Source organism: Vanacampus margaritifer, chromosome 4 (assembly GCF_051991255.1).
Source record: "Vanacampus margaritifer isolate UIUO_Vmar chromosome 4, RoL_Vmar_1.0, whole genome shotgun sequence".
In the NCBI taxonomy this organism is placed as follows: domain Eukaryota; kingdom Metazoa; phylum Chordata; class Actinopteri; order Syngnathiformes; family Syngnathidae; genus Vanacampus; species Vanacampus margaritifer.
The window spans coordinates 14,669,865-14,684,181 of NC_135435.1; the positions used below are offsets into that span (position 1 = coordinate 14,669,865).

Sequence of the window (14,317 nt, forward strand, 5' to 3'; positions counted from 1 at the left end):
ATTTGACAATAAACTCCCGATAGGGGGGATTTAATTGAGTGTTGCCATTGTTTGATTTACGCCTGCTTGTGAACTTGAAAGTGCTCATATGGTAGCCACACATTAAGCAAAGTTTTATGACTAACATGTAAGGAGTGGCCTGAAAATCTGTCAAATCCAAAGTGTGGAGACAAGTCTTTCACACTCGAGCCTTCCCAAATGGAAGGAAAATGTGAAATGTACCACACTGTCACAAGTGCATATTTTTCAGGGGAGAAGCAGTGGGCGAGACGGTGAGTGTGCAGCCATTTCACAGTTTGCTCAAAAGGCTGAGGAATGCTCTGGTTTACTAGACATTTCGCCTCTTCAACGCCCAGCACTTCCTGGCAGCTCCGCATGCCATCACACAAGCCAATGGAGTGACGTTCAGACTGCTATATTACCCATCAGAAGCCTCCGCTTGACCCGTTTGTCCACCTCGGCGAAGGACGTGGCGTTGTGGTCCGACGACTCGGTGGTGGCCTCGTCTCGCTCTGCGACACAAAGCTCAGAGCTTAGGGCACACAGTCACTATTCACACATACTGCTTGGGCACAACAAAGCAAGTCATGTTGAGCACTAATAGCCATTCCACTCACACCGCAAACAAGGAGTGTGGATAGGAAAAGTCTACACACCCCTGTTCAAAGGCCAGGTTTTTGCGGTGCTGAAAAAAATGGGACTGAGAAGATTCATTTCAAAAACGAAATAATGTGGTTGCACAAGGGTGTCCACCCTCATAACTGGGAAGTAGCGGTAGCTGCGTTCAGATTTATGCAAAATGGGACTTAGTACACACATGCTACCATTTCAAGTGCCACTGATTAACCACAAATACTGTAGATTTCAGATGTTCTAGCTATTTTGATGGCCGATGAAGCCAAAAACTTGACCAATTCCAAAAGTGTTAGACACCGCACATCACCCGAAAAACACCACGCCCAGAGTGAAGCATGATGGTGGCAACAGGATGCTTCGGGACTATTTTTGTGGTAGAGGAAATTACCAATGATTCAAAATAAGAGTCAGCGTTAGCACTAATACTTCAAGGCTTCTTCTACCAGAAGGCAAACAATGTCAGGAAAAGCTTATTAGAACATCTGAACTTTATTTAGGGTTTTTCGGAGGCACTATAATTTGTTTCAGGTGAGTGCTGAATCCCACTTAACACGAGTTTGAAGGTGAGTGATTAATTCTGAACACAGTCATGTCCCAACAATAAGAGGTTATTCAGTTTCCATTTCGTTTCCCTCTCCTTTTTGCAAATGTAAAAGTATTTAAATAATTCATCTTGATCGCATTTTTATAAATCACAAAAACATGGTATTTGAACAGGGGTGTGTAGACTTTTTATATCCACTGTCTACTGTGAAATCTATATTCAAAGAGAACAAATATATTTCTCTCCTTATGTATGCTCTCAAAGAAGGTAATGGCGAATAACTGGATTGCTTTAGTCTAAAGACAGCAAACCAGAAGCAATAGAAATAATTACCGGTAATTTGGAGATGGTTGTCTTTTGATGGCTAATTACATTTAACATGTTTCATTTTTCTTGACATAAGCAATTGATTTTTGTCTTAGCTCTATTACAGTGCTTTTTCTACAATAATAAAGGCAGAACAAATTGAACAAAAACAAATTTTGTCATTTGGCAGGAGACGGATTTCAGGTTTTTATGGCTGCGATCAAAATGTGCGGGATTTATCTATTAGTCATTACTATGGAAACTTTGGATACTTGTTTTTACAGAAATTGGGCGTTTTCTTAGTAGGGATGTAACGATAACGGCAATATCGTGATATCGCGATATTAAAAAGTGCCACAATAAATCGTCGTCGTCACGTCACGATATTAAAAGCAGTTGAGAGTTGATTTCCATTTGTGCAGTTCTAGCACCCTCTGGTGGCTACTTTTTTAGTGCCGTTTAATTTTCATTCGGCATGTTTTGGCCCTTCTATTAAAATTTCTTCGTTTTAAATTCCATGCTAATGGTCAGGTTAAGGGGATGTAATATGCTTGTGACCCGAGTCAATATGTGACGTCAAAATTCATTTTAACTATTTTGATTAGTTTAACATTTTTTTCCCACTTTTGTTAACAAAACTATGAAATCCTAGATATTTTTTACTGTACATTTAGAACAGATATAAAATTTGTGATTAATCATGAATTAACCAGTGAAATCATGCAATTATTTACGATTACAATTTTGAATCGCTTGACGCCCCTAATTTTTAATAATCTTTTCAATTTAATTTTTTTTTTACATTTAAAAAAAATAATAATAATCTGTTCTATTTACCAAAATATTTTAATTATTTTTTCAATTTTTTTATAATATTTTCTTTAAAAAATATATTTTTTAAATATATTTTTTAATCTTTTCTTTAAAAAAAATTAACTATTATTTTTTTATTTGTTATCTTTTTTTTTATTATTGCTTTCATTTGTAATAATTTTTTCTTTCAAAATATAATTTTAATTATTATTTTTTAAAATTTTCAACAATCTTTTCTGTTTAAAAAATATTTATTTATTTTTTGTTTTTAATCTTTTCTTTAAAATAATAATTAAAAAATGTAAATAATATTTTCTTAAAAAAAAAAAAGATTAGTAAAAATTAGGTGCGTCCCGCGATAATTTTTTTAAATCATAATTAATTGGATGACTTCTCTAGTTAACCTTATATCTGTTCTAAATGTACAATAAAACATTTTTTTCTAGGTTTTCCTACTTTTGTTAACAAAAGTGGGGAAAAAAATATTAAACTTACATAAATAAAGTTAATTTTTTACATCTATAGCCGTCAATGGCAGTGAATGAATTAAGTGTTATTAGAGATTGTAGGTTGTTTATATGCATTGCTGTAATGTACAAAAGCACAATATTGTGTGTGTGTTTTTTAGTATAAGCTCTTTTTTTTTACAATATTGTGACCTTTTTTGTGTTGCCAACCTCCTGGGGTATATGCCACGGAGGAGGCGGGACTTTTGACTTCCTGGTTTTCACACATTAGCTTTGTTTCCGTTTCCTGTTTGCGACGCGTGGGCCGCGTCCCAATTCTTGAGCTTCCGCCTTTGTGCCCCTCGGTTGCCCGTTCCTGTCGACGGGTGCGAGTGTGTAGCGTGTCTGTCTCAGTTGTCCGAAGCGTTTCAGATAGTTGAGACGCCCAATGGGCGGGAGCGTGTGGTTGGGGTGGGGCGCAGGGGTGAGGGTGCGACTGTTGGAATGTGGCCATCAGTGGCCGGAAACGACGCTGATGTGTGAAACCCGGAAGTCGGAGGTTCGTGGCATCTACCCCATATCGTGATAATATCGTATCGTAATGTCTGGATATCGTTACATCCCTATTTTTTAGATTTGGACATTTTATTATTTATTTCAAATAAACGAAATCTGTCTAATGGATTGTTAAAAAAAATGGTTTCATCATTTTTGTGTTAAAACTCTTTCATTTAATAATAAGTATGTACTATATGTATAATTAGTTTAACAGGAACTTTTGTGCACGTGCATTTGTCATGAAGATGTGTGAAATCACTATTTCCTGAACGATGATAGATAACATTCACTATGTTGACCTTCTAGAACAAAAAAACACTGCATTATTTTTTGGGTGTATTTTTTATCTGTATTTATTACAAAAAAACAACTTTTTTTTTTTTTTGCACTTCTGAAGTCAATCAACTTCTACAAGAGAACACAAAAATATTTAAAGTCTGGAGAAAAAAAAGACCAAAAAAAAAGTCATTGTCCATTTGAGTCCTCTTACTCATTAAATTAAAACCAAACTCAAATGCAGCCAACCAAAATGCAACCCAAAACTGTCGTCTGTTGTGCGTTGCGTTCAACTTGTGTCATCATTTTATGGCATGTGGCGTGTGCAGTCAGCTGGCCAAAACCCTTAACAATTTAAAATATACTTTTTTTTAAAAAAAATAATAGCCAATTAAAATATTTCTTGTATTTATTGTAGGTGATTTTTACTCCTGAACCTCAGCATACAGCGTCGGCATATCAGGGTTGTGATCTTCCAATTAACTGCACTTAACTTTTACAAAATGACAAATATGGAGTTAGCCCACTGTGGTTTCAGTGGCTCATTTGTGGGGCAGTAATTTGTGTAGTGTATGGATTTGTATCTTGGGAGTCAACAAAATATTCATTCATCCAAAATATCACTAATCTTAGTGCTCATCACGCAGCATGTTTACACTCGTGCGTGTGTATCTGGGCACAACGGGAGACCCGATTTGAAAACAAGGCTGCACGTATATATGCTTGGACCTCACACACACGCGCACACACACATAAAAGCCGCCACGGTGGAGCAAAGATATCACCTGATATCTGCAGCCTGATCCCGATCCTTCATGGTCCACTCAGAGCGCGTTCCCCCGCTACCGTGTTTTCATTCATTCATCAAAATAAGCTCTGCTTGACTAAAGAAACAAAGTTTGAAACTAAGCCGGCCCCCGGCCTGTGCCCTCATCAACTTGCGGTGAAGTTTTGCTTCTATTTTGACAGGAAATATGACAAAACACACTGAAAAACTATTTTAACAAGCACTTTTGCCCTGTGTAGGTCTGAGGTTGGAAACGATCCTTAGCCCCCACTCACAATATCTGTTTTTATAGCTGCACCATTCCGCCAAATGGAAATATTATGGATGCCTTTTGTACAACTTCATACACATTCACCCCAAATGAATCTTGACATATTTGGTATCTTTGGAAAGTACTGTATGTGATATCCAATGAAACTCTGCACATTTGCGTCTGCATAGTCGGCATAGCATGAATTCACACTTGACTGACCTACAAGGAGGTCTGCAGGCTTTTTATAGCTTTAAACGCCGACTTTAATGGAGTATTCATCTTTAGGGAGTTGTGTAGCAATTACAGTTTTGATAGCCTGCCAGCTCTTTGTCAAGTTGAATTCACTGAAATAGTTGGAAATGAGAAGCTTTAACCGCAGAAAGTTGTTATGACTTTTTTAATGAGCTAACTTTAAAATGAAAACAACTGAGCAGCATCATTACCTTTGGCAAGGCAGATGTTGTTGTTTTTTTGAAGGAGCTCTTGTGCTGGATACTGTATAATGGGCAAGCGGTCTATGTTGTAGCTGGTGTGTAATGTAACTGAAAACGCAATTCTAATTCCATAAGCGAGTTGTGTGGAGAACAGTAAACATTGGAACCACCAAACTGTGGAAAGCCGTGTGAGCATTTATTCGCTTCGATATCCTTGATACAGTGTTGTCATTTCTTTTTTGTTCTGTGTCAGTTTTACAGTAAACTTCATCTAGGAGTGACAAATACGATGCTTTGCCTCTTATTTGGAGAACTGTGCGAGTCTTCTTTACACTTCTTCAAAGCGATGTCATACAATCATCTTTTTACAGTGAGAATGTTAACATGCAGTCAATTACCCTTTCAAAACCCCAATATTGGCAATATTCACGCCAAAACACGAATGAGCTATTGAGGATATTATATATATATATATATATATATGTATATATATTAGGGGTAAGAATTGCCTAGTACCTGGCGATTCGATTCGTATCACGATTCATAGGTCACGATTCGATTCGATACCGATTAATCCCGAATTTATAAATTGATTATTGTGATTTTTTTTTTTTTACTCAAATTTAGAAAATACTAATCAGTAAACGCCTACATATACACTGTAAGATTTGTATGAAAATGTATTTATTTATCTGAAAATTCAGGCTTATAACTGAGCCACTGCATTTAACAAACAGGTTGCAATCTGTTTCATGTTTGAACAGCACTGGAATAAAATATTAAGGCTTAATGTTCCATTAATATAACATTCTTCCATACTTAATGTGTGAATCCTAACCCTACGTAAGACGTTTAGTTGAATATTCCCATAAAAAATGTATGTTTAAAAATCGATTCGGCCGCATATCGAATCGATTTGAGAATTACGCACTGTAATACCGCGATATATTGCCAAATCGTTTTTTTCTAACACCCCTAATATATATATATATATATATACAGTATATATATATAAGCATGTATCGGGTACCTCTTTTGAGTGGAACTTTGGTTTGTGTTCTTTCTGCGCATGTTCTATGTGCAAAGTATGCGCGGTGGCCATCTTTACGTTGCCACTCACTAAATGAGCCTAACTTGAATACATTGATTTCTTTGCAGCATTTTTACGGTGTTTTCTGTCTGCATAGCAAAAATGCCACAATTTGTATCTTATGTATACACACATATAATATGCATGCGTATACGTCTGGCGCGCAACCCACTGGAAATACACAAGCAGATGTAAACAAATATGGAGTACCTCAGACACAGCACACTTTTGGAGCAAGGAAGAAACTGGCTACTTTATTAGTGTGGTGAGTGACATGCATATAATTACTTTTATTGACCAAAGAAATTTAATAGCAAGACGACGAGACTCTAATCTTTCCTTCGGTAGGTTCCATGTTTTTATAGCAATAGAACACAATATTCTGTGAACCTTGGCAAAATCAGTCAAAATCCAGTAAAACAGCTGAGAGCAAAGGGGTTTGCTTCAGTGAAAATGGCTGGGAGCAAATGAGTTAGCTCATTTGCTCCCAAAAATTTTCTATTTTAAGGATTGCCATGATCCCAAAGACTTATTTATACGTTTAAAAAAAAAAAAAAAAAAAAAGTTTTTATTTATTTATGCCGGAGCATACAGAAGGCTTAGATGCAGCCTCTGACCCGAAGAGGACGCTTAAGCAATTGGTAGTTATTACAAAAACGGCCAGCAGGTGGCAGCAGAGTATAAGAGATCAACCAGGGCCATGTTGCAAAAAAACTCTTTCCCCCAGTGTTTTAAACAGATTTGTGTGGGGGGGGGGGAAAAAAAAAAACTGATTTGTGAATAATGATGAAACTTAACTATATTCTAATGCTAAACAGACAGAAATATACTTTTTTTTCCCTGATGAAAGAAGAGACTCTAGTCGGTGAGAGTAGGCGCTAAGGAATACTTTAAAAGGTTTATTTTAATAAGTGATGAATTGTGTGTGAGGGGGTGTTACAACTAGAGACTGTCGTTAAAGATTACTTGAAACTTTGCCGATTCTGTTAGTAAAGGTACTATAATTGCATAGTGGGCATCAAACACTGAATTATTGTATTATATAATTTTTAAAGCAGCTTGGGGAACTTCACAGCGCGGATGTACTTTTGCCGCTCTCGTGCGACTAGCGACATTTAAAGGGAACAAAAGGAGCTGCTTTGACCCATTTGATTGGTTATGATTGAAGTAGGCTGAGACCACTCCCACAGTGGCGCAGCCCTCCCTCTTGGCCTGAGATTGCGAAATTACTAACATTGAGGGTGAGTGATACGCCCGCGCCAAGTCGCAAAAACAGAGGCCATGGTGTTCAACTCAAAGGTTCCACTGTTTGCGTTTAAATGCAATGTGCGCTCATAATGCATAATATGTCTTTAGCATATTAACCAAAGCAGCATTTCTGGTAATAATTATTTTTGCTATGCTATTAGGTAATTATGGATTCAGATTCAGATTATTCCTATAACAAGAATGCCAAGCCAAGGTTAATATGGTACTGTAATGCTTTTTGTATGTGTGTGTATGTGCGTGCGTGTGCATGTGTGCACGACATACACAAACATGGACATAAGGCTAAAAGGCTTACCGACACACGACCTCCTGTCAGGCTGCAGGGTGTACCTGACGTGACACTTGCATATGGGGCCACTATCCGTATCCTCACAGGTGTGCTGGCACCCCCCGTTGCCATGGTTACATGTCACTACGGGAATCAACAACACGCAACTATGAGCCGCACAGTCAGCGATTTGAGGCCGTCAAATGTGTATGCGTGTGTTTGTGGTGTAGAGGAAGCTTCACACTTACAGATGCAGTCACTCTGGTTGCGCGCCAGCTCGAACCCCGGGCGACACTCGCAGGCCGCGCCCCCCTTGGGCGTCTCTTTGCAGATGTGGGCGCAGCCGTGTTCCTTATTCATACAGTTGAGGCCCTCTGGGATGCACAGAGGAACACAATGAGGCTCTCTAGACACCTACAGTGAGCGAGCGGCTCCACACAAAAGGCGCTCATAATGAGAGATTAGCACGGGGACGGCGGGACTGGTTGGTCTCACGTTTGGGAACAATACATTAACTGGCGTCGTATTTTTAATTAAGGAAAAAAGTGGGCCTTGAAATACAACATGTTTTTAGTTATGAGTGTGGTCAGGGAATGAATAAAACTCTCAATCTCAAATCGTTTTCCCCATTGAAATGAATGGAAATGACATTAATCCATTCCAGCCTTCCAACAACAACAAAAAATTGTGGCTACAGCTCAGACTCGCACCAAAAATCCATATTCAGCCACCGAGTGACTGAGTCGAATAGGTTACTCAATGCATTTTGCCGAATATATATATAGTTTTATTTTAAACATGTTAAAAATAATGGCAAGAATTTTAAATCTATCTACGTTGCTACTAGCTAGTGCTTCCTAGCTAGCGCTAAGCTAGTTTATCTCTTAGATCCGGCGCCCAAGTTTGAAAAATCTGTTTCATTTGTTAAGCATGGTGTTAGCCGGCCCCAAAAATATTTCCATACCTACTTACAGGTGTCCCGCTCAAATGCAGCGCGTACGTAGCTTTCACGTATGTGCACTTCCCCTTGTAGATACATCAAACATCCCTTTCTGACACTTTCTGACTCGAATGATAAAATGATTTGGCGTTCGTTGTCAAAGGCCAATTAGCTACTTTATTCGAGTTGCCAGCGATTTGAGCGCAGCCCTAGTAATGACATAATTACAGTAAACTGAATTAAAAGGAATGAAAGCACTGCAGCGTAGATGTTAACTAGCATTAGCATCAAGCTAGCCGACTGAAAGACTTAAGCTACCGGTTTGTGATTGTTTTAAATACACAAGGTCTAATTGACTTTGTTTAGTTTGACAGTAAACGTCAACTGTTGATGAATTGTTCACTATTTTGAATTATGTGGATCCACAGTGCACGCAGTGAAACGGTCCTTGTGTGCGCTACCGTGCCCCCTTGATGCTTTCATCTGGAAAATGAGATATGGAGTATTTGTAAAGATGGGTCACAGCGGAGCGGCCGGGTTTAAAAGGCCTGTCAGGAAGCGATGGAGTGGAGAGCACAAAGGCGCTCCAGTGTGATGTGTGACACAGAGCACACAGGGGCGAGTGTTGCACTTATTAACTTGTTTTGTTCTCGGGGATGCAGACATCCTTTTTCCCACAGCGTGTTACCGCTGCGGATGAAAAGCGAAAGAGATGGAAGCCAGCTTGAGGCTGTCAAGCCTCATTGTGCCCCCGAAGTCTCGAATTTGTATGAAAATTTGTTGCTCACAAGGAGACACAAGCATACTTAAATCCCACTTCAAATTTTAAATGCAGAGATGCGCGTGTTTGTTTAGAAAGTCATTCAATCATTTCTTTGGTAACCTTCATATCAAGCAGTTAATCATATTGCAAACTGGGCCTGGAACTCAAGTGAGATTCATATACTTTGAAATGATGCTACATTAGGATGTCTCAGCTTCCCCGAGTTATCAGTTCATCACTAATAATGGCTGTTCTATGCAGAGGATAAAGAATATATGATTGTTATATTATCTACATTGCTTATTATATTAAAGTTTTTTTCCACTACTGAAGCCACATTTGGCATTCCAGTATGACTTACACTGTAGTGTTACTATTGTAGCACATTAGTTTAAGTTTAATAGTCGTAACATTTAATTGCAGCTAGTCGTAAATAAGATACAGCAATTAGCATACTACACGGACCTCATGCTGGATATGAAGTAAGCCCGAGCAATATGGATTTTAAGAGGCCAACGCTGATTCCGATATTTGGCCCAATAAAATTCCGATAACCGATCAATTGGTCGAGTAGTTAAAAAAATATGTAGGCTATTAACAATTTTGGGGGGTTGGTCCCCTAACACTTACAAAAATAAAGATATAAGTTTCAGGCAGAACATTTGACTGTTTTACATTAATTGGAATTATTGTGTTACATTGTCTTTTAGTAATTGTTATCGTTACAAAATTTGCCGATTTTTTTGTGATTTTGGTGGGGAACGTGTATATATACAGTATATATATATTAGATCTACTAGCAGCTGATTAAATCACCCCTAATTATGAAGGATGCAATAAATATTTGATCGGCTTTCCATACCCATGATTACGTGCGTGTTGCACACTCACCAACGGAGCGGTGGATGCACGTGTGCTGGTTGTCGCTGAGGAAGAAGCCGTCCTTGCAGCGGCACTCGTAGCTGCCCATGGTGTTGACACAAGTGTGCTGGCAGCCGCCGTTGTTGAACTTGCATTCGTCCACATCTGAAATTCAAAGTCGAAGCCATTCATGGGGGTGTTTACAACCACGGCTGTCCAAACCACGACCTGGGGGCCATTTGGGGCCTGTCGTTTTTTCTCAGATATTGTATATATGCACAAAAATTGAAATTTGACAATGCCCAATATATACAGTGGATATATTGATGTTAAAAAAAAAGTCAACACACCGGTGTTGAAATGCAAATGAAAGTTTCTGTGATTAACAAAATAAGACCAAGATAAATCATTTAATATTTTTTTCCACCATTAATGTGACCTATAAGCTGTACAACTCCATTTAAAATGTTTTGTTAAAGGCTCTCTAAAGAGAATTGCAAGAATACATTAAACATGAAATAAGATAATTCATGAAAAAATGTGAAAAAACTAAGCGGGTGCCCCGTGACACACTGTTTAGATAGAGCTCCTAGTTGTTGGCTGTGAGTGTGCGCACATCATAGTGTGAAAGACAGAAGGGCGAGGAAGGGGGAATTTTTTTCCCTTAAACAGTCCAATTTGACAACCAGTGTCTTGACTGAGGCTTCACGCTGGTGTGGCAGCTTTAGAGTGCCTCGTTGTGCTGTAGAAAAGTTCCGCGATGAGCAAGTATTCCCAGATACCGGATAGCTCAAGCTTGTAGGGATGTCTAAGAACAGGAAAGATGTGTGGTATTTGATTGGCAGTTGACATTTGATGTGGATGGAGTTTCATGCCCGCAGCATTTGCGGCGAGAAAGAAAAAAAATTTTTCACGAGTTTGAAGCTTCAATTTATGCACTTGGGGATTTTTTTTAACCAGTCCAAATTGGCAGGGTTGTTAACAAACACGCTCTTTGCGGTGTGTCAAATTTACAAGACATTTTACAGGGACTTAATAAACAATAGATATAATGTGGTTGCAAAAGTATGCACACCCTCTCATAACTGGTGATATGACTGCGATCAGAATCAACTAATCACATTCAAACTCATGTTAAATGTGAGTCCAAATACATTTCAGATGTTTTTCAGATGTGATGACATTTCAACAGTTTTTGATGCATTTGGGTTTTGAATTATGGCCTTTGCATTGTTTGATTTTAAATATGCAGCCCTTGGTAGAAAAAGTTTGAACACCCCCTTGTTTAGACTCATTGTTTCAATTCAATCAGCAAATGTTAATCCATCACATCATTGTTTTGTTGATTGCCCCAAACATACGGTAAATACAGCTTTTTCACACCCCCACACACCCCCCACCCCCCTTTCGCTCATTTCATTTCAGACATAAATATTTATCCGACTTTTGAGACGGCGCATGAACAAAACCAAAACTATTTGTATTAGGTTACATTTTCTCTGTGTCAGTTTGAAAGCAAGAAAAGAACTCCCGAGTTAGTGTGAGAAAGTTCGCACGGAGCCAACACAAATGTGATGTGTGCCATCAAAATCTCCCCCCAGCTGATCTTACCTAAACAGTTGTGACCGTCGTGGGCCAAATTGAAGCCGTCGTAGCAAGTGCAGCGATAATTTCCCGGGATATTGTTGCATTCGTGTACACAGCCGCCATTGTACTCCAAGTCGCATTCATCAATGTCTGCGGAGTAAGCAGCACATAAATCACTGAGGTTGAGCAACACCACTACAGTACAAACTCATTTGCCAGAAGGTCAGAGTGGGCTAATGATGCTATGCTATGAGGGGCCTGTCAAGAACATACTGTAATTCCTCTCTCACACACTACTGAAGCACTCTCATGTATTCGAATGAAAAATGAAATGCACACTACTGAATTGTTCTTATAAACGCTACTAAAATGACACAACTTAAACTCTCACACATAAAATTGAAATACTCTCCCACTCACACGACTGAAATGTTCTCATACACACTCAATGAAACGTTCTGACTCACACTACTGATGCTCTCTTACACGTGGATGAAATGCTCTCATTCACACTACTGAAACACTCTCACACACAGTACTAAATTGCTCTCATGCAGGTGACTAAAATGCTCTCACACAACACATCACTGAAATCCATTCGCTCACACACAACTGAAATGCACTCACACCCTCTACTGTCATTTCTTCCACTCGTGTATACTATTGAAATGCTCTCACATACAGTCTCATGACACTACTGGAATGGCATCATACACACTACTGACACGCTGACATTTATGCTCTCATACACACTACTGACTTTCTATTGCTCATCTAAACTACTCAAACACTCTCACACGCAGTACTGAAACATCTCAAACACTACTGAAACACTTTCACATACTATTGAAATGCTCTTACATAACAGTCTCATGACACTACTGAAATGGCGTCATACACAGTACTGACACACTGACATTTATGCTCTCAGTACACACTACTGCCTTTCTATTGCTCATCTAAACTACTGAAATGCTCTCACACACAGTACTGGAACATCTCAAACACTACTGAAATGCTTTCATACACACAAGTGAAACACTCACATTCTACTGAAATGCTCTCACACAGACAACTGAAATACTCTCATGGCCTACTAAAATGTACATCACTGAAATACACCACACACCATTGAAATCCTTTCACTCACAAACAACTGAAATGATCTCGCACACTTTACTGATATTTTCTCACTCATGTTCGCTATTGAAATGCTCTCAGTTAAAGGTCTCATGCAAACTATTGAAATTGTCTCATAAGATGAAATTTATACTGACATTTATAGAACTATGCTCTCATACTGTCATTTGCAATACTGATATGCTTGTCAAAAGCTCTCTCTCTCACACACACACACACACACGCACACCTCTCACACGATACAGAAATATTCTCATCCGAACCCCTTTCACATTCAACTGAAATGCTCTCATGTACACTACTAAACCACTGTCAAAAAACGATACACTCATACATAGCACTACAACACTCTCATGCTGAACCACTCTTATCTCACTACTGAATTGTGTCACTCATATACAATACAGAAATACTCTGGAAAGCTTACATACACACAACTACTGTGTTACTGTGGCATGCATGAGAGCTTTTGAGTAGTATGTGTGAGAGGTAATCCTGAATAACTTCCCTGACGGCCCCCTGATACGATGCTATGTGCACACATTACCTTCACAGTGTTGGCCGTCTCCTTTAAAGCCTGTTTTGCATGTGCACTTGTATGAGCCCTGGGTCGTCTGACAAATAGCATCTATGTGACAGCCATCACTGCCCTCTGCACATGGGTCTGCTTGGAATACCACACAGCACAGTCAACATGGATTTCAACAAGCATTGCCAACCACACGATGCAAATACGAACAAAGTATTGCCAAAGTAATCAAGCAAAAAAAATTAATTGGAGAAAACGAGAGTTTGGCGTCACAACCATAAAGTCAACGTTAAAATTGGGCAAAGAGGAAAGAACGAGCGCACTCTTGAAAGCGTGCGTAAAGTAGACGTCTCAAACACACACGCACATTCACAATCGCGCGCGCGCGCGCATACACACGCGTACGTATATATATGCACACGCGCACGCACATACACGCACTCCATAGTCCCACCTCGAATCTCTGGAAGCGCAGCGCTTTGGCGACTATTTAACAAGAGCAAAAACAAACAAAAGTCCCTTGTAGCCCAAATAGCTCCCATGGTGATACGATCCAAGTTTAGAGGTCTGCTCAAAAGGACGCGTACGCACTGGAGTCGTGACCGAGCGTCCGCCTCATTTTCATTCTAGCCTGTCAATCTGCCTCACAAGGGCCTTTTGAAAAGAGAAAGGAGTGAGTAATAGTGAATGTGTGGGTCTGCCTCTGTGTGCGTGTGTGCGTGTGTGTATGCCCGGGGGAGCGAGAATGAGGGCGTGCGCGTGTGCGCGTACACGGGAGAGAGGAGAGAGAGAGAGGGAAAGGCTTTTGAAGACGCGC

General features: G+C 39.3%; 1 protein-coding gene across 9 annotated transcripts in view; it reads right to left on the reverse strand.

Moving 5' to 3' along the window:
• scube2 (signal peptide, CUB domain, EGF-like 2) overlaps positions 1 to 14,217 on the reverse strand; it is a 43,793-nt gene extending 29,576 nt beyond the window's left edge. For 3 of the 9 annotated variants that reach the window (XM_077563111.1, XM_077563107.1, XM_077563105.1), the window contains exons 1-7: positions 13,955 to 14,217; positions 13,519 to 13,638; positions 11,856 to 11,981; positions 10,275 to 10,409; positions 7,929 to 8,054; positions 7,708 to 7,824; positions 423 to 512 (exon numbers count right to left, since the gene is read on the reverse strand). In XM_077563111.1, the coding sequence (XP_077419237.1) occupies positions 423 to 512; positions 7,708 to 7,824; positions 7,929 to 8,054; positions 10,275 to 10,409; positions 11,856 to 11,981; positions 13,519 to 13,638; positions 13,955 to 14,042 (802 nt within the window). In that variant the 5' untranslated portion in view covers positions 14,043 to 14,217. Of the gene's footprint in view, positions 1 to 422; positions 513 to 7,707; positions 7,825 to 7,928; positions 8,055 to 8,644; positions 8,685 to 10,274; positions 10,410 to 11,855; positions 11,982 to 13,518; positions 13,639 to 13,954 lie in introns of those variants that run through there. The other 6 variants (XM_077563113.1, XM_077563108.1, XM_077563106.1 and 3 more) reach the window with 5 other exon arrangements.
• Positions 14,218 to 14,317: the final 100 nt, after the last annotated feature.